The sequence below is a fragment of the Bombus pascuorum genome, chromosome 9 (assembly GCF_905332965.1).
Source record: "Bombus pascuorum chromosome 9, iyBomPasc1.1, whole genome shotgun sequence".
Lineage (NCBI taxonomy): Eukaryota > Metazoa > Arthropoda > Insecta > Hymenoptera > Apidae > Bombus > Bombus pascuorum.
The window spans coordinates 2,036,239-2,060,364 of NC_083496.1; the positions used below are offsets into that span (position 1 = coordinate 2,036,239).

At 31.9% G+C, this 24,126-nt stretch overlaps 5 protein-coding genes across 17 annotated transcripts in view; 3 read left to right on the forward strand and 2 right to left on the reverse strand.

Moving 5' to 3' along the window:
• Positions 1-11,719, reverse strand: part of LOC132910293 (H/ACA ribonucleoprotein complex subunit 3) — a 155,104-nt gene extending 143,385 nt beyond the window's left edge. Inside the window, exons 1-3 of one of the 2 annotated variants that reach the window (XM_060965861.1) lie at positions 11,537-11,719; positions 11,257-11,299; positions 11,076-11,187 (exon numbers count right to left, since the gene is read on the reverse strand). In XM_060965861.1, coding sequence (XP_060821844.1) covers positions 11,090-11,187; positions 11,257-11,299; positions 11,537-11,590 — 195 coding nt within the window. In that variant the 5' untranslated portion in view covers positions 11,591-11,719 and the 3' untranslated portion in view covers positions 11,076-11,089. Of the gene's footprint in view, positions 1-10,830; positions 11,188-11,256; positions 11,300-11,536 lie in introns of those variants that run through there. The other variant, XM_060965860.1, reaches the window with a different exon arrangement.
• Positions 206-2,017, forward strand: LOC132910284 (large ribosomal subunit protein uL13). The gene is made up of 6 exons (XM_060965848.1): positions 206-327; positions 795-925; positions 1,050-1,159; positions 1,352-1,497; positions 1,698-1,820; positions 1,893-2,017. The coding sequence occupies exons 1-6, from the start codon at positions 307-309 to the stop codon at positions 1,974-1,976; spliced, it is 615 nt and encodes a 204-aa protein (XP_060821831.1). The 5' UTR covers positions 206-306; the 3' UTR covers positions 1,977-2,017.
• Positions 2,009-3,676, reverse strand: LOC132910279 (DNA-directed RNA polymerase II subunit GRINL1A). The gene is made up of 4 exons (XM_060965839.1): positions 3,291-3,676; positions 2,959-3,214; positions 2,478-2,840; positions 2,009-2,399 (listed from the first exon to the last, which is right to left on the reverse strand). Exons 1-4 carry the CDS (start codon positions 3,440-3,442, stop codon positions 2,184-2,186), a joined length of 987 nt encoding a protein of 328 aa, XP_060821822.1. The 5' UTR covers positions 3,443-3,676; the 3' UTR covers positions 2,009-2,183.
• LOC132910270 (trafficking protein particle complex subunit 10) lies at positions 3,754-10,828 on the forward strand. 3 transcript variants are annotated; one of them, XM_060965825.1, is made up of 11 exons: positions 3,756-4,097; positions 4,528-4,745; positions 4,850-5,043; positions 5,133-5,328; positions 5,409-5,520; positions 5,597-5,784; positions 5,865-6,083; positions 6,173-7,603; positions 7,695-8,156; positions 8,349-8,670; positions 8,778-10,828. In XM_060965825.1, exons 1-11 carry the CDS (start codon positions 4,019-4,021, stop codon positions 8,903-8,905), a joined length of 3,549 nt encoding a protein of 1,182 aa, XP_060821808.1. In that variant the 5' UTR covers positions 3,756-4,018; the 3' UTR covers positions 8,906-10,828. The 3 variants fall into 3 exon arrangements, with proteins under 3 accessions (XP_060821810.1, XP_060821808.1, XP_060821811.1); XM_060965827.1 differs by lacking the exon at positions 8,778-10,828 and having other exon boundaries at positions 3,754-4,097; positions 8,362-8,583; XM_060965828.1 differs by lacking the exon at positions 3,756-4,097 and having other exon boundaries at positions 4,654-4,745; positions 4,843-5,043.
• A 414-nt stretch (positions 11,720-12,133) lies between the features above and the next one.
• The window catches only part of LOC132910266 (dystrophin, isoforms A/C/F/G/H), a 455,671-nt gene continuing 443,678 nt past the window's right edge, over positions 12,134-24,126 (forward strand). For 2 of the 10 annotated variants that reach the window (XM_060965815.1, XM_060965814.1), the window contains exons 1-2: positions 12,134-12,363; positions 12,999-13,089. In XM_060965815.1, the coding sequence (XP_060821798.1) occupies positions 12,999-13,089 (91 nt within the window). In that variant the 5' untranslated portion in view covers positions 12,134-12,363. Of the gene's footprint in view, positions 12,364-12,998; positions 13,090-14,449; positions 14,987-16,010; positions 16,765-24,126 lie in introns of those variants that run through there. The other 8 variants (XM_060965816.1, XM_060965808.1, XM_060965813.1 and 5 more) reach the window with 7 other exon arrangements.

The window sequence follows — 24,126 nt, forward strand, 5'->3', positions numbered from 1 at the left end:
ATCCAAATGTTATAATTTCTGAAAAATATTTCACCAATAATGTAATGTAATATAATAAATTAATATAATTACTATATTATTAAGATGTTATGCATAGAAATTTTTTTCAAATAAAATGATTATGAAATATAATACGATATAAAGTAATAAAAGTTGTATCAATATTTTAATAACGAATTATGTTATACTTTCATTTAGGAAAAAAGATATAATGTTGGATGCCCTGATAATATCATCAGAATATCTTCCGGTAAGAGGTCGCATTCTTCGCAATGTTCATGAATCCTTTTCCGGTAGAGTAAGAAAATGACTGGCTTCAGTAATAAGGTATGTATGTTTTATTTAATGTTTTAACTCTTTAAGAGTAGTTCAAATTACGCAATATATTTCTTTTAATCTGTACACTATACACAGAAATTAAAAAATAATTTTTCCCACTTGATATTACTTTTTTTAGAAATATATTCTTTGTATCCTTTTCTGAATTCATGTACACGTGTTTCTTGCAATATCATTTGCTATATTTCCTCAAACAGTGATGCAAGTTCTTTATGTGATTATTTTTCGGTATGAAAATAGTACATGCATACATTAATTATACGATATCTTAGAAATAATTATTTTGCTTTTAAATCTGTCAATTGACACGTGTTATTTGTTATTGGTAATCGTACATATATTTATGCAATTCAAATCTTTAGTAAAACTGAAAATTCGTTGTTGTAAATATTTGTTTTATATAACGCTTCAATATGGAACAAAAAAGATATTAATTGTCGTAATTATGTTTTCAGCCAATATTAATTGATGGCCGTGGCCATTTACTTGGTCGTTTGGCAGCTATTATTGCCAAAACGATCCTGGAAGGTAATAAAGTAATTGTTGTTCGTAGTGAACAACTTAATATTTCTGGTAATTTCTTCAGGTTAGTAATATTATAATTAAGTATTCGTGATATATATATATATATATATATATATATATATATATTCTTTAAGTATTTTCACGTATAATTATTCCAGTGTGTTTCATATAACTTTTTATTTTAGGAATAAGCTGAAATTTATGTCGTTTTTACGTAAGAGATGTAATGTAAATCCAGCCCGTGGACCTTTTCATTTCCGTGCTCCTAGTAAAATACTTTGGAAAACAGTTCGTGGTACGTTGAAATATTACTTATTTACATGGAATTTTATACTTCATATCAATCAATGATTATGTATATATTACCTACATTATTTGATGGTATCATGAAAAAAATATTTATATGAGATTATTAATTATTATTATTATTGATTATTGATTGATATTAATGATTATTATATAAATAAAAATGTAATTGAATTTATAGGAATGATCCCACACAAAACACAAAGGGGAAAGGATGCTCTCAGAAGGTTAAAGGTCTATGAAGGTTGTCCACCACCATATGATCGCAGAAAACGTGTTGTTGTACCAGGTGCCATGAGAGTTATGTGTCTTAAACCTGGTAGGAAGGTAAGATAGAACATTAATTTGAGAATATATTTATTATATTTAGTAAATTATTTAGTTATTTACAATGATGGTATGGTAATTTGCGCCTGAGTATAATTACTTTATTTCATGATGTCACATTTAACTGAGTAAATACCAAAAAAATTTATATAAATATATTCCATCTAAGAAACATATACTAATACAATGTTATTTTTTAGTACTGTCATGTAGGTAGATTATCTCATGAAGTTGGATGGAAATATAAGGCTGTTGTACGTACATTGGAAAACAAGAGACGCGTCAGATCAATTCTTGAAGTTCAAAAGAGGGATAAGCTTAAGGTATATCTAAAGACATTACAAATATAAATGATATCAAGAACTATTTCTTATATGCTTCTTTTCTTATTTCAGAAACTTACCAAACAAGCAGGGCAAACAGTTTCAAAGGCTACTGCACCATACACAGCAATTATTAATAATTTTGGATACAATTAATACAAAAATTGTAAAAATAATAAATCTCCATAAACATTTTACATTGAGTTATTATTATATTTTACACTATCATGATTATATATCCCTATATATATATATTTTTAGGTATATAAAAAAATACAAATTCTAATAATATAGGTTTCTTAAGATATGATTTATTCATAAAAATATTTACATAATATACGTGAGAGAAACAAGATAAATTAATTAGCTTTCTATACTATCTACTGTAAAAACAACAGTTCCTGCTTTATCATTATCTTCATCATCATACACTTCATTTTCTTCGTCTTCTGAACTAGAAGAATCGGATTTTTTTTCATCTTGTAGGCGATATGTACCTACATTTTTAGGTGGAGGACCAATGTTATGTAAGCCAAATTGATCTGCTAATCTTTCAGCTGCGTGTTTAGCTTGGATCTCCTAAGTATTACAATTTTTAATATAATTTATGTGTAACATATATTTTTTACAAATATTTAAAATATAAACATTAGTTACTTGAAGTTTTTCAGTTTGTTCCTTTTGTAACTGAAGAGATTCAGTTAAACTGATGACTTTTACAGCACCATGAACTATAAGAGGTGGGGTTGCTGCTGTAACTTCCCAATGTTTATTTTGTTTTCTCAGTTTTTCTTTTTCTGGATCATGTACATCAGACTTAGTTGTTCTATATGGCTTGAATGGCTCTCTCTTTTTATCATTGTTTTCTCGTGGTTGTTCAACTTTATTAACAATATATGCAATGTGCTCAGGAGTTTTTATCTTAAAAGATTCTATTTCTGCCAAATCTTCTGGCTTAATTAAACTTTCCTCCGGTGGAAGATGCATAATCTTTTTTTTATGAACCCCACATCCTGTAGGCTAATAATAGGAAATAATAAACACTGTTATACAAAATTGATATATAATACTAATCTACATATATATATATATATATTTCATAAGGCATATAGTCTATAATCTAATACAAGTAACTTACTTGAGCTAATATTTTTAAGGGATCTTCTTCACCATCGCTATCAAGTTCAACAATTTTGACAGTATCTTTGGTTTCACTATATTTGCCTGTCCACTCTAATTTATTTATAGCAGCTTTACCTTCAGATGCTAAGTTTAATCTTGACAAAAGATTAGCTGCTTGCTCAACTTCATTTTTATGTTCTAGTTCTTTTAATATTTTATCACGAAAAGATTTGATCTTTTCTCCTTTGTCTGGCAGCTTTAATACAAATGTTCTAAAACGGAAATATTTATATTTTGTCAAAAAGTAGTTTAATAAAGAGTATAGTTTATATCTTAGACCTTACCTACTTATTACTAAGAATTTTATTTTGTCTTTCTAATAATTCCTCTAGTTCAAACTTTTGTTTGTTTCTTAAATCCTCTATGTACCCTTGATTTTCTTTCTTGGGAGGAGGTGGTAAATCACCTGGTACTTTATTAATTATTTTTTTCTGATACATTCCTCTTTGTTTATCCAAATTGTAAAATTTGAAATAGTTAGGAGTTATTTTATTAACATTTATAGGAATAATATTTTTAGAATGACGGAAATTCTTAAAAGAAATTAATGTTATGTGTTTTAAATTAATTATTATTTAAATCAATAATTACAAGTCAGTTATTACGCATTAAATTATGACGTTATGTATAGTGACGTATATAAACTGAATCAAATTGTATTACTTTTCACTGAACAGAAGATTGCAATAGACAATATATCTATTGAATACGAGATATCGAGATCTTCAAGACTATCGATATTGCACGACATGTTAAACGAAGATTTCAATTCCAACCTCAATGGAACTTAACTAAAGGATTTAAATAAAATGTTACATTTATTATACCATGTTGAATCTGTATTTTCAAGTGACGAATAAAGCTATCATTCTCTGTGTAATATAGAGAGAACATTGAAGCACTAAATATTTTATTTCAAGATAAACTAAAAAATAATTTTTGTATAAAGTAACAAAAGTGACGTAAAGTTGTAATGATTAAAAGCAAGTTCGCGAAGCAACTGCCAATCTTTAGAAATGAATTGCAATGGGGGGTCGTCTTTGGGTGGTGAATGTAAATCAAATACATTTATGGATATTAAGCCAATTGTTACATGTAAGTTTATTAATCAAAAATATTAATATATTTAACCTCTGTATGGTGACACTATTGTTAAGTATTGTTATTTGCGCTCTTGATGAACTGTCAATCTATATGACATTTCTTTTTCTTTTTTTAATTAAGATTGTTCATGATATGATATACATGTTTAAAGCTGTATAGCTTATAATAATAATTTTTAAGCTATAATTAAGACTTTTTAAATAATTAGCATTCATCATTGATGAACATATGTTATTTTAAATAGGTTAACTCTCTTTTTATAATAATTTTTTTTCATGTACAATATTTTATTTCTGGTTAATTGTTGTCAAATATATTATACATTTTTTACTTTAATTATAACACATTTAAGAAAGAGCATATATAAGAGTTATTTTTGTTTGTGTTACTTTAATGTATTTTAATGATTTCTTCAATATAGATGCAGGAGATGACAAATTATTTTCTACATTGGAAAACAGTTTATTCCAAGCTATATCTACTGATACAGTGGAATGGCGTAGATCATTTAGTAGACCAATTAAACAAGTCAAACTTGGAGCAACATTTTTGCCATTTTCTAAGGATATTTTGCCAACTGAGAAAGATTGGCATTTGATAAAGCAGCCAATATTTCATATTTATTGGACTGAATGTTCTGTAAGTAAATTAATATTATAATTATTTAAATATCTCATGAGTAAAATTTGTTATACCTACATATTTGTTTCATACTTTTCTGATTATGTATATTGAGATTACAGGATGTAGATACTTATAAAACAAGTATTAGAGAAGACATAGATAACTGGTTAAAAACATTAACACAATATCACATTCAGGATTGGATGATTGTTATAGTAGAAACTTATGACATAAAAAAAACTAACAAGTTATTACCTAGGACAACAGTTTTAGACAAAATTCGCAGTGACTTTGCTGCTAAGCATGGTGATAGGTGAAGTAATAATTAATCAGTGAATATTTGATAAATATATTTTTATATGTGATTTCTTTATTATATCTTATGTTTAATGTATTATATAGATGTTGTGCTGTAATAAATCCAATAAAATCAGAAATGCGCTCAGCTGAATCATGGAGAAGTTTAGTTAGCCGTATACGTTATTTAATGCTTGTTGCATATGATAAAAGACTATCTCATTTTGAAGATATTATTAGAGAACAAAGAGAAAATAGAAATCACCCAAACTGGAATTTCTGTCACTATTTCTTACTGCAGGTAAACTGATTATTAGTTGATTGAAATTAATTACTATTTTTGGGCTTTAATCCTGTATATATATTAATTCTCTTTTTCAGGAAGAACTTGCATTTGTTTTACAAATGTTAGGATTATATGATGAAGCATTAGTACAGTATGATGAATTGGATGCTCTTTTTACACAGTTTGTGCTTAATTCTAATGTAGGAGGTATGATATTTTCATTTTTTTTCTATTATCTATTTTTTCAAATTGTAAAATTAATCTGTTATTTAAAAATTTATAGATACACCAATTTGGTTAAATCTATTTCAAACCCCATTAAATAACTGGGGTGGTGTTAATTTAAGTAATGGTACAAATCATCATTTAAGGAACCTTCTGGCTGAATGTAAAGCATCACTATTAGATCTTAGAAGTTATTTATTCAGTAGACAATGTGCCATGTTACTATCACTTAACAAACTATGGGAGGTTGGTATATATTAAGACTGATTTTATTCATAGCTTTAATTTCATTATGAATATAAACATAAAACGATATTTTAATTTAGGTTGCGCAAAGGTGCTTATCATTTGTTCATAATACATTAAGTGAATTACGTATATTAGAAGTTCAGCGACCTGAAGGATCCATTGAATGTTGGTCTTTTCTTTGTGCGTTAGAAGTGCTTCAAGTTTGTCAATTATCATCATATAATATTGATAACAATCAGCAACTGGACCTTTGTTCTTTACATACCGCGAGTTTATGGGCTCTTGCTAGGGATAAAGTAAGTTACTAGACATATTAATAGAAATTATGCAAATAATATTATTTATAGTATTAGGATAGTTAAATCTTTATTCTAATTTATTTTAGTTGGGAAACTTAGGAAAATTATGTGGTTTAATGCCTGGAAGCGAACCATCTAGTGAACAACTACACACAGTTGTTTACCTAATAGCTGGTATGGGAGATTCTGAACCACAGATAGAAGGGAAATTAACACCTACCGATAAATTAAAAGAAGCACTTTCGTCTAAAGAGGCATTCAAGAAACAATATCTTGAACATGCAGAATTAGCTATGGGTACTTATAAACATGTAGGCCGAATTCGATCAGCCAGATTAATTGGAAAAGAGTTAGCACAATTTTATAGCGAGCTTGGCGAGAATCAAAAAGCTGTTGCATTTTTATCAGATGCCTTAAAAACGTACACTGATGAAGGCTGGAGGCACTTAGCAGCACAAACTCAACTCGAATTGGCACAGTGCTACAAAAGAATGGATGATGTTGAAAAATATACAAAAATATGTGCTGCTATTGCCAGTTTGGATGTATTACATATTACTGTTCGTAATACTTATTTTGAAGAAATGTTCGGGTATATGAAAATGATCTCATCACCACAACCTTTACTTGTAGAACTCGGATGTGCTTTTGTAGTACTCAGTATGGAAGTTAAAGTGATGGATAAAGTAGTGCAAGACTGCGTGGTCAATATCGAAATATATATACAAAGTTTGTTTCCTAGAGAAGTAAAATGTACTAAAGCGTCTATATCTGTTGAAGAAGTTCAAAAACCTCTATTACCTAATAAAAAAAAGGGTTCGAAGTTACCACCTGAACCATCAATTCCATTATTATCGAAATGTACTCTAGAAGATATGAGACCACTTGATCCAAGTTTGCTTCAATTACAAGTATATTCATATTTAGATTATAAAGAAGATAAAAGCCTCGGATCAGCTAGTGTCTTACACAGAAACACTAAGTCTATTGTAAGACGTTCTGATAGTACAAAACATAGGAAACCATCAGTAAATGCAAAAGGTGATTTTAGTAAAGCGCTATCATGTGATGATTTTATTGTGAAACCAGGTATGAACATGGTTACATTAACTAGGCGTATAGATCAGCCTGGTTTTTACAAAGTTGGTCAAATATCATTAGTGATTGAGGAAAAATTGGAATTTTTATCACCTATTTTAAATCCTCGGTTATGTTATGAAGTAGCTAAGACTCAGCCTACAATTTCCATGAAATATAGTAGAGACTTATTGGCAGGCCTTATTCAAGGCATAGAATTAGTTATTATGAGCGGAAGTATAAAAATAACAAAAGAAATGAAACTTAAATTACGTACGTCTAGGGGATTGATAATACAAGTCGATGGTTCACAAGAAACAATGTCTAAAGAACTAGAAATATCACTGCCATTTTGTGAACCATTTCAAACAATATGGTTAAAGTTTAAAGTTCTAGCAGAATTACCACCAAAGAAAGATTCTTTATCAATGGAACATAAAGTATGTTTTCATTTATTTTAGAAATCAAAATAATATATATAAAAAAAGAAATATGTAATTTAAAAAAAATTAATATTGAAAATTTTTATAGCTGAATATCCAATGTCCATGGGGTTTGGAGGAAAGCATACCTTTACATTTTGGTCCACCACTCATGTCAAATATGAAACTCCATACTGCAAAAGAAAGGAAATTTCTTCAAATAATTGTAACAGGATTAACAAATCAACTTCTACAACTAATCGAGCCAGAATTAACAACAGCAACATCAATAGATGTTAACTTTAAAAGCTTAAATCCTATTGCTGGTCAGAGATTAGTAATAGGTAATGGAATAAATGTATCATTTATGTGGGAACTTGAAATTGGTAAAGATGAAAAGTCTTTGATGCCAATAAAGACTGATTTTCGTGTAAAATATATACCAATCAATGATACTGAAGATCTGAACGATTTAAATAGCAATCAGGATCCTCTGCAAATTCATAATTTACAAAGAATGGAAAAAGCATGCAGTCTTTATAGATGCAATTTTGATATTACAGATTATGTGGTAAGAATATAATTATTTCTTTGGCTTTTTTTTCTTAATAAGTATGAGTTGTAACTTATGTAATAATTTAATAATAATAAAATGTAAAAATTATATAATTAAATATAAAATATAAATATAATATATAAATATAAAATTTATTTTTAAAATATTTCAAAGAGGTGAGTTTCTATTTATAATATCATTTTCCAGACTTTATTTACAGTGTCTTCAAAAGTTGAAGCAGCTGGAAATGGAGGTGAATTTTGTCGTGCTGGTAGCATGTGCCATCTTTATCTCACAGTAACACGTATGTTACCTAGTCCAAATCCAAATCCTTCACCACAATTAATGTATGAAGTTCTTGCTGATCAAGCCATGTGGGCTGTATGTGGTCGTACTGCTGGTATTGTGTCTTTGGAAGTGTTAGAGAAACAAAGTGTCACATTGGACGTGATGCCATTAACTAGTGGTTATTTACCCCTACCCGTTGTTAGATTGTCTCGATATATTCCAGCACCAGAATCCAAAAGCGGTAGGTATCCCAATACTAAAAAATCTTAAAATATTAAAGATACATTTGCATAATTCGTTTTACATTTTCACAACTTCATATTATTAACACCTATTAACTTTTTAAAGATATGGTTCGCAAAAGTGAAATAGCTTCTAGTTCAAGACTAGAACCCTTTAGTCCAGGCCAAGTTTACAATGCTAGTAAAGCACAACAAGTTCATGTTCTACCAGCAGCACCATCAGAAGCAAATTGAATGCAGATATTGATATTAAAAATGTATAATACACCTATGGCATTATAAAATGCAAATTGTATGCACACTGATCAAGACAATTTCTACGTTGTTTGGTATATTTCTATGATACAGAGTATATAATATATATATATATATAATATATATATATTATAATGTATATTTATATTATATATATAATATTACTATTATTAATTTATCAATCATCACTATATTAATTTGTTTATATTTTTATATTTTTAGATTGAGATTTGAATTTTGGACAAATAAAATTTATATATATTGTTCGAAGTTACATGTTTATACGATATTTGTTCAAAAAACAAATTTCAATTTGCATCATTGTTTATTTTTATTAATAATAAGCAATTATAAGTTTAAGTTTTGCCATTATAAAAGCAAAGAAATAATATGACAATATTTAAGCAGTAGGTAAAACTCAGAAGTTTCATAGTTGAGAAATACTGCTACAATATAATGTTTTCTTTTGTGCAGTAATGTGATTTGTATTCTAGTGAACTTATTGAACAATGTTCATTTTTTGATATTGTTGTATAGTCCACGTGTAAAATTCAATCAACACATTTTTCTGTTCGATTTAATTCGAGAGAAATAAGTTGTAAAAGTTTGTTACTTTTATTTTAATGTAACATACTTACAATTTTTCCATCATGTACCTATAATAGTATAGTTATATACCTTAAACTGTTTCCTATTTTCTAAATATTTAATTTTTTATATATGTTCTATATGCTAGATTTACCATAAAAAATCCGTGATAATTTTATTCGATTTTGGAGTTCTTACAAATTGCGTTATATTAGTTCTAGAGTGATTAAATATTCAGTTCTTCTGTTAAATACAATTCTGTAGAATTTGTACAAAAGTTTATCAAGAATATACTCGTAACATTGAATAAGCACTTGAACTTATACAGTTTGTATAATATAAACAATATAAAAATATCACAGGAAATAAGTAACATCTTAAGGGTAAAGATGTGTTCTGTAATAAATATTTGTGAAAAATGTAAGTATATACAAAGAACAAGATATATATATATATATATATATATATCTTATAATAATATATCTTATAATTAATAATATATATATATATATTATTTATATTACATTTACTTCTTAGCTTCATTATTCAAAATATGAATATTGCAAAAGGTATAATTATATTGCCATCTTAATTAGGAAATCATCTTTTGATTTAATAAGATCATTAATTCTGTAAATAAGATAATTATTAAAATACTCAATATGATATTTAGAAAATGTCAAAATTTGACATTTGTGAGATAAAATAATATTTTTCAGTATAATATAAAATGTATTTTAGAAAAATATAATGAATAAGTGTTTATTTCCACATTATTTATTAATTAATAGATTGGTAATGAAGTATTATGAATGAATTACTAGACATATTTCTCAATGTATTTGCAATCTAAACAATTAAAAGAAATTATTTTTAATGCAAAATGTTAAATGTCATTTTAAAATGACAAAAAACGAATGAAAGATACGCATATATATATTTGAATATGTTAAATAGTATACATATTGTTATTCTGCATTTTAAGTTTAGTACAATGTACGTAGTGAAAATTACAAGTGTCATGGAATGTTGGTACTAGTTTTGAATCTACGAGTTTTATTATATGCAATTCAGGTTTTAATTTTTTCTATAATACAAAGGGTTATTTCATAAAATTCTACAATATTTTTGACATAGTATTAAGATTAAAATATTAAAGTCAGTTCTATGTAATCTCGTTGATACATTATTTGATAAAATTGTATTCTACTCAAAATAATTAGACACTGTACAATAGATTACAATAAAACTTTTATTTTTTATATGTACATGTTAAGACAAACAAAATTCTGAATAAAAACAAATTTTATTAAATGAACTGAATAATTAACCCATTATATATAAGATATTAATTGAATTTCATACATAATTTGCACTCAAGTATAATTACAAATGCTATGAATGTTTTAACACAAATGGGATAGCAGACATTTAGATTACCAAGGGGGAAAGTTATAGGCATCCAAAGTTTAGTTCTGTATTCAAACAGTAATATTATATAAATATTTTAGGCATACACATTTAATAAATTTTGGGCTATTATATTCAATGCCATTTGTACGCAAATGTTAAATATTAATATGTTGGTAGTGGTTGTTGCGTGAGTAACAAGCCAAATCTTCGTTTTAACGTTATCCTTTCTCTTGAATATTTATCTTCAGGAGAAAATCGAGCTGAAATAATTCTTTTTATTAATGAGTTGCAACACTTTATACAGAAATAAAATAAGATCTACTATATACCTGGATGAGCCGATAGTGTCGGTTTTCCATTTGGATCTATTTTCTGTAAAAGGAAAAAATAAGTAAGGTTATAAATATATAAATACAATATAAATACAAAATATATAAATACAAAATATATTACAGAGAAGAAAGAAATTAATGCTTCTATATGTCCGTGTAAAAAACTAGACTATGTAAACACAAAATAGACTTAACAAAGAAAATAATGCATTTTTTGTACAAACAAACAATAAACAAACGTAACGTAATCTACAAAAAAATACATTACATTTATTACCTTCAATGTATACACTCGATCTCCATTCTCATTTAGATAATACATTAAATACATTTTTACGTTCTAATTTTTATTTTTTCTTTAAATTCACAAAGATTTTGTGTTGTGTTTATCGTCAACCTTTACTTCCACCACGTGCTTAATTGCCTATTGCGGCCATTTTCGACGCATGCGTCGTTTCAGGATAACTTGATCGACCACGCAGATCGATCTATCTAACTTTAAATTTCAAAATTTTTAGTTGAAAAGCAGAATCAATTTAAAACATTTTGATTTATAAAATTACATAAAAAATATCATATTTTCTTAAATATAAAAATCTTTTTTTAAATATAAAAATTTCTTTCCTTTTATTTAGAGATGCGAAAAATATTGATATAAAATTTGTTAAGTTAAATAATAAAAAAATCATTGCTCAACATTATCTTCGATCAATTTTAAATTGTATTCATAATGCCGGTAGATTATGCATGTTGAAGGGATTGGTAGTGAATGGTGTGCTTCACTTAACAACAGAGGAGAATTTAAGAGTGATTCGTGCTTGTGTCAGAATATCTCGTGGACGAAAGTTCTGATCGTCCACACATATAACTAACAGACCCGTGGGTGTAGAAGTTCTGACAATTCTTCTTAGCAAAGTCGACATTCAAGCACGCATGGTCGATGCAACGAACCGCCAGATAGTCACAATACAGAGTGTCACTTCCGTTGACAGACAAATCATTGTCAGTGTGAAACGAGTATTGCCTGCAACAGCGTAGTCAGACGTCGTCCGATGAATATCGTGTTAATAAATATTTTGTTTATGTTCCTCGACGATATTTAAGGTAACTTATACATTGTTTGCGTGTTCATAGATTTATTCACGTGGAACATTAATTTGTATTTCAATACCATTCACGATTGCTACGTATCTAATCGTTGACATCTAATCACGAGCAAACGCATATCATATTAATTTTATACTAATGATAACTATATCAGTTTACTACGAACTATGAAGATTAGTAATATTTCTCTCTTTCAATTTTTTATCTATATTTTTATGTATAATAATATAATTTTTATAAAATAAATTTTATTATTTATTTTATATTATACATTTAATAATATAATAATAACATATTTAACAATTTGTATTTTTTTTAGGTAGTAATAAATTAAAAGAAACAATTTTTAGAAAATGTATTAACATAGTTTAAAAAATCAATATATACATTGAAAAGATATGTTACATAAAAGTATATTTAGTTAAGGTTAATATTATGTTTGAGGAAACTCATTCAAGTCGCATTATCTGTAAACACTCTATTCGTAAAAAATAATCATATACCGATACCGATATATCGACTTTAAAACTAGCGTGAACTACTGATCTGGTGCAGTTCGATGTTATACAACTAATGTTTGGCTGTGAACAGAGTTTTCCTTTTTATAAATAGAAATCATACAACTTTTTCAGATGCAACCACGAAAAATTCGTTGGATTATTGAAGTCGACGGAGATCCATGGCAAGGTGAGAGCGTCGAGGAGCAAATTTCCAGTATTAAAGGTAATTTAAAAATTACTCGAAATATGTGTTTAGAAGAATTGTTAGTTTCTTTCAATGCAAAAGGATTTCTTAGTTTTATAATTATAGTGAAAGAGAAAATTTTTTATTCTGACTGAAAAATAGTATAAATTGGTACTATAAATAATATGGTAATATAATAAAATAATATAGTCTGTCACTTTATTTATTAACTTTAATAGTATCAGTGTAACACACTATTCATTTTATTCATTTATTAGGAAAACGCATTCGTTACTAACACTCTGTGTCACTTATGTAATTATAAATAGAAGTGATCAACGCGATCACGTTTCACACCACGTTTTACTTTGTTCCGTAATGTAAAAAATGGGAATATACAGAAGAAAGAAAATATTCAAAAAAAGTCGTTGTTGTCATACTGTCATTTCCATGTATTATGAATCTTAGACTATGATTAAATATGAGAAGTTTTTTTGAATATAAATCAGATTAATATTTTTATTATATTATATTATATTATAAGTGAAAGTAAAAGTATAAATATATAGGATATCTCTGATTTCATAGACAACAATGATCTTTACTATCTATACTATAAATCTTCGTGCGCAATTATATCGAATCTTTTTCTAATGATTAATGGACATGCAAAGTAGCTGAATATCATCGATGATGTGCTTTATTACTTTGTGAAATTTTAATAATATTATCTTTGAAAATTTCTTGAATAATTTTAAATCTCTACATATTTCCTAATAATTTTTCAAACCACTCAAACGTTTTATTCGTTTATTCGATTTTCTTCTAATCGTATACATATTGCTCAAGATACATTTATTATCAATTTTATTCTAGCGACTAATACATATATTACTTTTGTGTACTACTTCCAATATTGATAAATATCATTCCCTCCATTTTTCCTGCTTATAATATGAACGTGACGATATTTTTGGAACACATGCTACATTTCTGGTAAGTACATTTCGCGTAGGAACAGCAACAGATGTATATGAACCTTGACACGGAATATTTTAATCGAACGTCGTTTATATTTTTCAAAATATTTTTCTCCTATTTGGAAATTTAAAAGATTTTGAAATTTATTCTTGAAATGGAGTTCTATAGTGGTTTTATAGTTTTCCTAAGTCGAACATAGTCATGGACGTTTATCAATGGACAGTTTATAGTGAATTTTTGGTGTCAGTTTCATTGACACTGAAAGCGACAAATTAGCGACACCGGAATAGTTTTCGATGATCGAACAAATTTAATATTTGATGCGTCGGCGCTGACTTCCAGAAAGAAGATCGCCTACGATGCAAGCTTCTCAACACCTTACAGTGGCTTACAGTATCGCGACAGACTGCACCGAATGAGGTTCTTTGTTAACTAAATCCATGTGTGATCACTTCATGGTACCGTACTATCCACTAAAATCTCATCTAACCAGATTTAATTATGTGTACGCATGGAAAATCCGTTTTTGAAAAATTATTTAAAATTTCTGTTCATCGTTAATCGAATACGAAACTCTCAAAAAAATTGAAAATATGTTTAATAAAACTATAATAAAGTGTTATTTTAGCGGTCATTGACAAATCCTATCATAAATGTCGAGTGTTTAATGTTGTCTAATATTTGGGAAAGATGTTGCATAAAAAAAGTGAATCATACTGTGTAATCAGTATAAAATAGTTGATTATTTCGATGTTATAAATAATAGGACAGCGTGTACAGTGTTCAATATTACAAAAGAAAGCGTGATTTGTTTAACGTGCTGCAATGTGTAATGTACAAAGTATTCAGCAATTGTGAGCATGTGATAAATTGCATTCTATTCAACGAAATATTCGTGGAGTTTAGTGATTTTAAATGCACATATAACCGGAAACAAGTATGGATGATGATATTTGTAAGTATGTCAAACGATAAAATTGCATAATTGGTTTGTTTTTACAATTGTTAAAACAATCACGACGGATATAGTCGGACGAATATCAATTCGTTAAACGATAATATACCTATGGCTGGAATTGATTGGATTAGTTGAAGAATTGGAGACGCGACGCTGTGGGAGGTCTCTAATGCAAAGATATAGACGCATTTCTCAGAATTGCATTAATCTTGTTTCGTCTTCGTTCAATACGGTTTTTCAAACGATGAATTATCGAGTATACGTTATGTTGATATATATATAAATTGAATATTAAATATTAAAATTATTATTAAAATATTTAAATTATATAAAAACTCGCTCTTATTAGGCTATTTTTGATCTTGTAGGAAACATCGATATCGGTATGACAATCGATGGAATTTAAATTAAAATTCATATTATGGAGCTATACGATCTACCTCTTCCTACCTGTTTCATTCGAGACAGACTACTTCTTTCGATTTCTGAGATCCTGTTTACCTGTGATACATTGGGCCTTACGGTCCACAAGGAAGAGCCCGAGGGCCTGTTTCACTGCTCGTAGATAGTTTTTCTATATCTGTTTCAATCTATGTTTAATTCTTCGAGATATTTTATTTGTATCTAATGCGCAAGTTCCTTTGATAAACTATTTGTCGATTTCTATAAATTTCCTATATTTTATATAAATATCGTGCGACTGTAAAATTTATAAATTTAACCAGTATAGTGTCAAAAGTACGATTACGGAATTAATTTTTACATTCGTAATTTTGACTTAGTCGATTATCGAATAATTTTAATTCGTAACTAGTTGGGCTCAAATTTTAACACTTCTTTCGTTGTTTTCCGTGAACATCAATAAAGTCCTACGATATGTTAGGGAAAGGGAGAACTCATCCGAGAATAAAGGAAAGAACGAGGCAATTTATAAGAAAAAGCGAGATGGAATGAAAGTGTACATCGCTAGAGGGCGGGTACAGGTGGGGGAAGTTGGGCCTTACTTGTCCCGAACTCCGAGGTTGCCAGTTTGCTTGAGACTCAGCCGGTGCGTGGTTCGTTCGGCGATCTATTGACGCTCGTATGAAAGTAAGAACGTTTGGAAGCTTTTCTTTTCCTTTTACATTTTCGGTTCGCGAATCAGCTATCGTTTATCCGTGTCTTTTTCATCTTATCGTTACCGAATACTGTTTTCTCTGTTTCTCTCGTTGTTTCTTCGATATTCGCAATCGGCGCGAATAACCAACAATACTGTGGTTTCACGTATAAGTTATAATCGCGTTAAAGATTTTGAAGGCTTAAAAGAAACGCTATCGTCGGTGAGAACAAGGTAAACAAGAGAAGGAGATAGAAGAAGAGAATGTGAGAGAGATAGAGAACGAGAGTACGAGAGAAAAAGAGAAAGAAAGCTAAAGGTCCATGTGTGTAAGTGACGTGTTTGCTCGCATACGGGTGCAGTGGTCTTCTTGACAGTGTGGAATCAACAAGTGTCGTATACGGATCGCCGTTGTCGCGCGTTGTGCGCGCGCGATTCTAACCTCATCGTCGAGATCGGCTCGAAGTTCAGATCGATTCATTTTGTCGTTAACAATCGTTATTGTTCCCCAGTGTTTGCGTCTAAATTGTGCAATCTGTGACAGCCCACTCAACGTGGCTACTGTAACCGATGTGATATTCTGTGCTTTCCACCAACGTGCCCTTGGATATTGTTACGTCGCCGATTTCGTGGTTGCGTCTCTGCAGAGTCTCAAGCAAGATGGAAGTCGTTTACATAGGTACTCCGCAATTATGACTTTACTACTCACCGAACCTTTCTATTTTTGTTACTTTTACTTTGTAATCGTCTCACAAATGGGTGGAGTTAACGTCTCTATATACATCTACCTTACAATCACATCTCGTGCCTTGACATCTTGAAATTAGCTAAGAATCGCCTGCCTTCAGGATTTTATCTGAAAGCCGGCATTCGGTTTTCTTCGTTTTCATTAAAATTTAGTCGATGCTAGATTACTTTCGATATTATACATTAAAAACAATTAACTATTTAATGATTAACTCTTATCTGTCTGCATTGCGATTTAAACGATATTTTTTTTACGTTTACTGTGTCGTATTCAAAAAATGGATGCAATCTGCAACAAAGCATCGTATAGGGCTCGGTATTACAATATGTTCTTTGCGTAGAGCTTAAATAGTGCATTTTATATATTATTTTAGTATTCATCCGTCTATTCTACGCCAGTAGACAATGAGGTTATCTATGTTCTAAGGTATGCTTTATCTAATCTTCGAAATATTTATTCGCCATATACGCGAAACGCACGTATACGTCAAGAAAGAGGTACGGTACACGTGCACGTCAAGAATGATAACTAGGCTGCGTAAGTGGCGTCATTTAGATTAGAATGCGTGCTTCGTGTACTAGGTTCAGTGAACATACTATTAGCGAAACGATTCAAGGAAATCGTTACACGCAAATTTAACGCAATCTCCTTTCAATTAAACATTTAATGCTGAAATTTTCAATTTCAGCGACTTTAACGGTTTAGTTTTATTCAGATGTTTGTTTCAATCAATAATAGTAAAAGAATTAATCTTTATATTGTGAAATTTGTTACGGTAATTATAGTTTACTACCTGTTCATCGACAGCATCTCTAATTACTGGTAAGAGAACAATGGGACATTCTCGTGGAAGAAACTGAAATCTCGTTTATTAAATAATTCGCGTCAGACATTGATGCATTAATAGGCTCGTTAATACGTAAACAGCCAGCTAATTGTCATGGTAATCGAAAGGTGTAATTTCAATTTCATTTTCCTCTACGGTTTTATCATGAATTATTTTGAATTTTGAACTGCCTTCTGAAAAATTTATTCATTTTTATAGCGAACAAAGTTAAAACGCGAGCATTTTTTCATGGTTTTTAGTCCAAGAATTATTTGTCCTTTATTAAGGCCCGAATTACTCATTCTACACGTGTTAAAATAATGGATCGCTTTGTTTTCCTCGCTTCGAGGCATTTATTTCAACTGTAGACAATAACTACTTGTATATCTTCGGTAGAAGAAACGCATTCCGTCGGTGGAAGCTTAAATTGTAAAACTACGTAATGCTAGTGTGACGAATCAAGAGTTGAATCGTTGAATACAAAAACTGTCCATGTATAGATCACACGGATTATTCTTTGGCGTTCTGTGGATCTTTAAAAGCTGTGATTGTGTCATACAAATGTCCGTATTCGATTCAAGAGATTTATCAAAGGTAACGATTTCGTGGTGCAAGCATTTCCAATGCTTTCCATTATAAATTTTTGCGTTGAACTCAATCTAGTTAGTTAGAAACTAACTCGATCCGAAGCAATCCATTCTGAATTACCTAGCTCGATGCTTTCCAATCTTTTTTTTGTAATCGATTCGATTTAACATATTCTTTTCGTTCGAGCTAGATTTTATTCGATTCGAATCGATACGGTTCGATTTAGAATTCTGGACTACACGAATATGCTTAGTTTTAGAGTACATACTCGGGAGTATGTTCTTAAACCTATAATTTAGTACGAAGGATATATCATGGTCTATAGAAAGCTAGGAACAGACGGATACAATTAACTAAACGTTGCCTTTCACAATAATACAGCACGAATTCATAATACTAAATACATATTTTATTAGATTGTATGTGTAAACAGATCGGTAATTTCAGAACGGATTAACTTGGCATAATCCACGTAACTGATCCGATACAGGTCGCGATTAATGTCTTCCGTGTTCATACATTATAAAATTTTTATCAGGCTCTCTATTAACTAGCGTTTGATGCACGCGATTCGAGTTTGTTAACACAGCTGACTTTCATTGAAACGTTATAAACGTTAATCGCTATTAGTTTACGCGATATGTTTTAGATATCAGACATTTAAATGTTCATTAAATGTGTTATAGCGAATCTATTAAAAGATTCTGTTATATTTCTCTTTTAGTTACTCCCCTCGTTTAAACGATTACGATTAATTTACAACCGTTGCCGATAAGAATGAAAATAACGAGATACCGTTTATTTCTTCGCACTGAAAAATATCTCATCCATAAAAACACATACGATGAATTGAACAATTTGAACGATCGAAAGAAAACGATGACGTTTTTACTCAGATTATATCGACAAACGTTTGGAAGTATATACGTTGACTCAAACGTGTTAAATACTAGGACGTTGTACGAATATTACGTGGTTCCATCAGTTCGTTTGACCCGTGAACTTTGGATGATGGTGCGTTTAGGGCCAACGACACGCGTTCCAGTGTAAACGCCAGAAGAGATGCAGTGCTCGCGGTCGCTAGTACGCATTGTCATCTCGTTTAAACGATTGTTAGCCACGCAGACGGCCATCCTAGGCGGTTAGCTTGTTTGCAAAGTGCACGCGGTGCTCTACTTGCATTCAGGCTGGTGCCAATGAATGAAAAGGCGACGCTCTGAATGGCTCGTAGTCGAAAAGCATTTAAAAGCGTTGCGCCTTTTGTGCCAACGGTATAATCGCAGACTGCAGAGTATAGGGACAGGCAAAGTGCGTTCGAATCCAGCAAATGGACACGTTGATTCGGACAGAAATTTACCGTGTTCTGTAAATCATTGTAGGTTTTTTTTCCAGCAGGTAACTCTTATCTTCGTTTCTGGCCTATTTCTGACCTGCTAAGCCAGTAAATGTATTAGTTTTCCATATTCTCTGATTTTTATCTATTTGTTTGATATGGCACGCGAAAGAAGTAAGAAAGGAATATTTTGGTTAGATTATTTTTACATCGAGGGAAATATTCTTCGGGGTATGGGCTGTTTCCGTTGTCCACGAGCTCTATAAAATTGCAAACATTAATCGTAGCTGGTGCGTTAAGTTACGGATATTTATAGAGCAATTTTCCGGCTTGCGCAAAGGGTTAAAGGTTGCCTAGCGTTACGCGATGTTTACGAGGAAATTGAAATAATTTATCGTAAAACGACGCTGATATTAGTAGCAACGACCAGTCTTCGTTGCTTCTTTCCGATCTTCCTCACCTCATTTTCTCGATATTTGCATCTTTTTAACGAAGAGGCGATATCGAGTGGTTTCGAGCATCTCGTTCTCGCCGGCCCTTTTCGATGACGCTTAACGATTCTAGGGGGAAAAGAGGCAGACAGAGGGACCGAGACACCGATGGGATAAAGAACGCTCGGTGGAAAGAAGGGAGAGAATCAGGTTCGAGATCGTTAATTCGACTTTGCCAAGCTGTTGGCGTTCACCGAGGAACGGCGACGCGTAAGAGCTTCGACTCGATGTGAAATCAGCACTCGATACGTATAATTCTTCCGGAGGTTCGAACCTCGGCGTAAAGATACCTTGGATGGAGAGCATTTCTCTCGCGAGTGGTAGTCGACTGGCGAAAAATCCTGCGTCCTTGAGGTAACCGATACCCGAGATCGCGCTGCGACAACGATACTGCAAACCTAGCGCACCGTCGATGGCGTAATGGTCACTGATGTAATCGAAAGATCGGTGTGACTGTAAACATAGAAGATCTTTTACCTTTTTCCTAATAATCTTAAATCGTGAATCAACTTTTCCTAAAATAATATTTATCTCGTAATATTTAGTACCTGTTTTAGTATCGTTCAAATCACGGAAAATACGATATTGCTGTTTGATTCGTGAAGAACGAGTCACAATCCCTATTCGCGAACGGTAGAACGCGAAAGACGAAGAATGCAAGGTTTCTTTTTAGAAAGCTCGCCACGATAGGTGTCAGTGCAACGGCGCTTCGCCGCGAAATATTTGTTTCGTTGATTTGCTCTAATGAATGCGCGTATAGCGGAGAGGAGAGCTCGTGTTAGCGCGCGTTTAGCTAAGTTTAGCTAAGTTTAGCGGTGGTTTCAGATGGCTGGCACTGTTTTCTCGACGATGTAGCATATTATCGAGGCGTTAACAGCATTACGCGCGCCGAACTTTCGCGGTTCGTTCAACCCTCGCGATCGCGGAAAGGGTAGCTCGTGACAATTGTTACAGATTCGGAAATCACTCGAGCCGAGACATATGAAACTTATACGTATACGCTACAAGTCGCAACGAATCTTATCTTTCGTTTCGTTCGCGTAAGCGAAAATCAATTTCAAAGTTCTCCGATAAACGTGCACTGGAATTTTGTTCTATTTCGTAGAGTAAAGCTTTAACCTTATCAGAAGGTAATCAATTTTCTGTGTCACATCTCGGAGCGGTATAGTGTCGTGTACACAGTACTCTCTCGCGTACTTCATACTTGGCCACCGTTGTTTACGTTAGTTGCCACGAAAGCGAGCCAGCAGATGTGCATGTGCATATAAACACTCGAATCCATCTTTGGATTTTACTCAACGTTGAGGATAGACTTTCGTTACGAACAGTTTGCGCGACACGTGCACACAGCTGTTTCGTTTCCTTTTGAACTTTTAGTTTTTAATACGTTCTCTCCGATACCGACGATACACGCCTTTCCAAGATAGCAGAGAAATCGATAGACTCGAGAACAATTTGATTCAACTGTTTCACGGCTCGGATGCATAGCTTCCACCGATACTCTGCATTTTACTGTTACCGGTGATATATGGGATCGTATTATGCGAAATGTCGAGTCACGAGTAGTTCTCTATTTGCTTAAGGTACATATCTTCGCGCAGCAGTAGTTTTCTCTTGGACACCGGTCAAGGTAATTTCACCGTCTTCTTGAAGCGACGTATCTCTTCGTTCGTAGAGCTTCGGTTTATATTTATCGACACTTGTGTACTCGATCTTGTAATTTAAGGGAGTTGGTATAAACTGCGTTTTACTTGTTTCTCTGATGCGACTTAATTCGACCCTATGTTACCGGTTAACGTGAAAAATCTGCTTACATTCCGTCGTTGGCATAGAAACAACCGGTAACGGTTAACAGAAAGACTGCGCAGTATTCGCGACAATGTTAAGGTCCACGTTTCCCGTTTGATAGTATGAAAGCTGGATGACCTCAGCTCTGAAATTCCGTTACATCCATCATGTACAACCATCTCTAAGCTTGTCGTCGCTCTACCATCTTCTTTTCGTAAACAATGCCTCGAAACTCTATCCTTTTGAATTCTTTCCAGCGACACAGGAAGCATGTTTTTAAAATTCATAAGACCCAAGACGATAGAATACTATGTAGCTAGAATGAATTCCAAATGTTGTGCCAGACAGGAAACTATTTACTCGATCTTTACTCCAAGTCGATAGATTATCTTCTCTGGAATTGTAGTATCTTGTAAATAAAATTCCCGCAAATGATAGAAGCTCTTTCGTTTTGATTTCTAGCGTGAATCATCGTCCCGATTAGAGGGCGAGTTTTCCATCAAGAAGATATTTTTAAACCAGTTAACTGATCTTCCCAATTTGACGAGTAAATACCACGTCCTATTAGTAGCGCGTCTAACGTGCATCACCATCGAACAATCGTTCCAGTGGTCGTTACTCTCGGTTGCGTAGGTTGGCCTGATGGAGAGCGCAGGAAGTAGCGCGATTTACGTGACACGATTGAATTTTCTGGCAGAAAACGGCGGGGAACCGGAGGATGGAGATACGACGATCGCGCAAAGAAAACTGGCGATCGAACGACGGTGCGAAAGAACTCGATGCACCATATTCGGAAGCGGCACGGTTTCGTAAGGAAAGGCTCCACGTTGGCCGATACCCGGCCAGGAAAGACGCACGCTCTCGTGCGCGTATCTTACGGCATACTTTGCTTCGGCTACGTGATCGCCATTCGCGATTTCTGTCCCCCTCGTTTCCCCTTTCGTTCACTCTGCTATCGTCTATCCTTCCGAACGTAAGATAAGCACGCTCGTTCCATTCATTCATCGTTGGTCAGTGACGTCCGCATGCTTGTCGCGTTTCTTTTCCATTTGCTTATTTGTAGAAATGTGGGCCGAAAAATGCATAGCTTTCTGGATCGCCTGGCGCTAACCACTCTCATACGGTCTCAATGACTAATAACGTTGTTGATATCGATGGACTTAACGTCGTCGAGATATTTCGTTTGCCAATAATTCGAAGCATTGGACGAAAAAAAGAGAAAGAAGAAAACAACGACGAAGGTCGATAGTTCGAAGAGAGCGTAGGTGATCTAGAGGATGTGTGGACGATATTATTTGTTCGATTAAGAATTTGCAGCGTCGATCGGTATAAAGTAATATATGATCGGAATCTGAATATTCTGGTTTCTGGTAAAAATCGAGCTAATGTATGCGGTTGCGTCAGGTTTTAAAGGACTCTCGTAGATATAGGAAGAACGAGTAGACAACCGTCCTGATCAAAGTACACGGTGAATCATTCCAGTAGTTGGCGCACCAAAGATTTGTCGTTGGTCCACAGATTTCGAGCGGATGGTTACTCATCCCAACTCGGTGATATCGTATGGCTCTAAAACGAAATTCTCGTGACTCGTGAAAAATCGCTAGCCTCACAGAACCCGGCCACAGGTACATATTTAAGCATCGTGCTTATGACTTTCTGTTGGCCGACCTAAATTTCAAGAGTTTACTGCTGCATTTACCGGGGTCAATGAGTGTCAACGCGATAGATGACGATCCGTCGTTGCCACGTCGACAATAATTTCGCGGTGGTGTCCAAATGACAATGAAACCACTGCTGTTGTTGCAGAAACAAGATATTTAAATCAAAACTCGTCGTTTTTTTCCCCCTTTCCTTTTGAATGATAACGCCAGATTAGACTTTTTTGCTTCTACGTAAATCGTCCAAAATAATATGTATCGTACGACGTACATTGTCATCTCTGATAAATATAATATTACTAATCAGATACGTAACGTTTTCTTCCATTTTCCTAATTCATTTCCTCAATTACTTGAAAAGATGATTATCGTACTAGCTTTGAACGCTATTTAATTCTTAACGAACATCGTTATTAATGAACTCATCACGTTAAATTATATGTTTATATATAAAAATATATGTTTATATTTTTATATATAAAATTTATAAAAATATATGTATTTTTATATATAAAATTTATAAAAATATATGTATATATATAAAAAATATATGTTCGATGATACGAGTACAGTATATATTGAAGTTTGTAAATTAAAAACGATTATTCT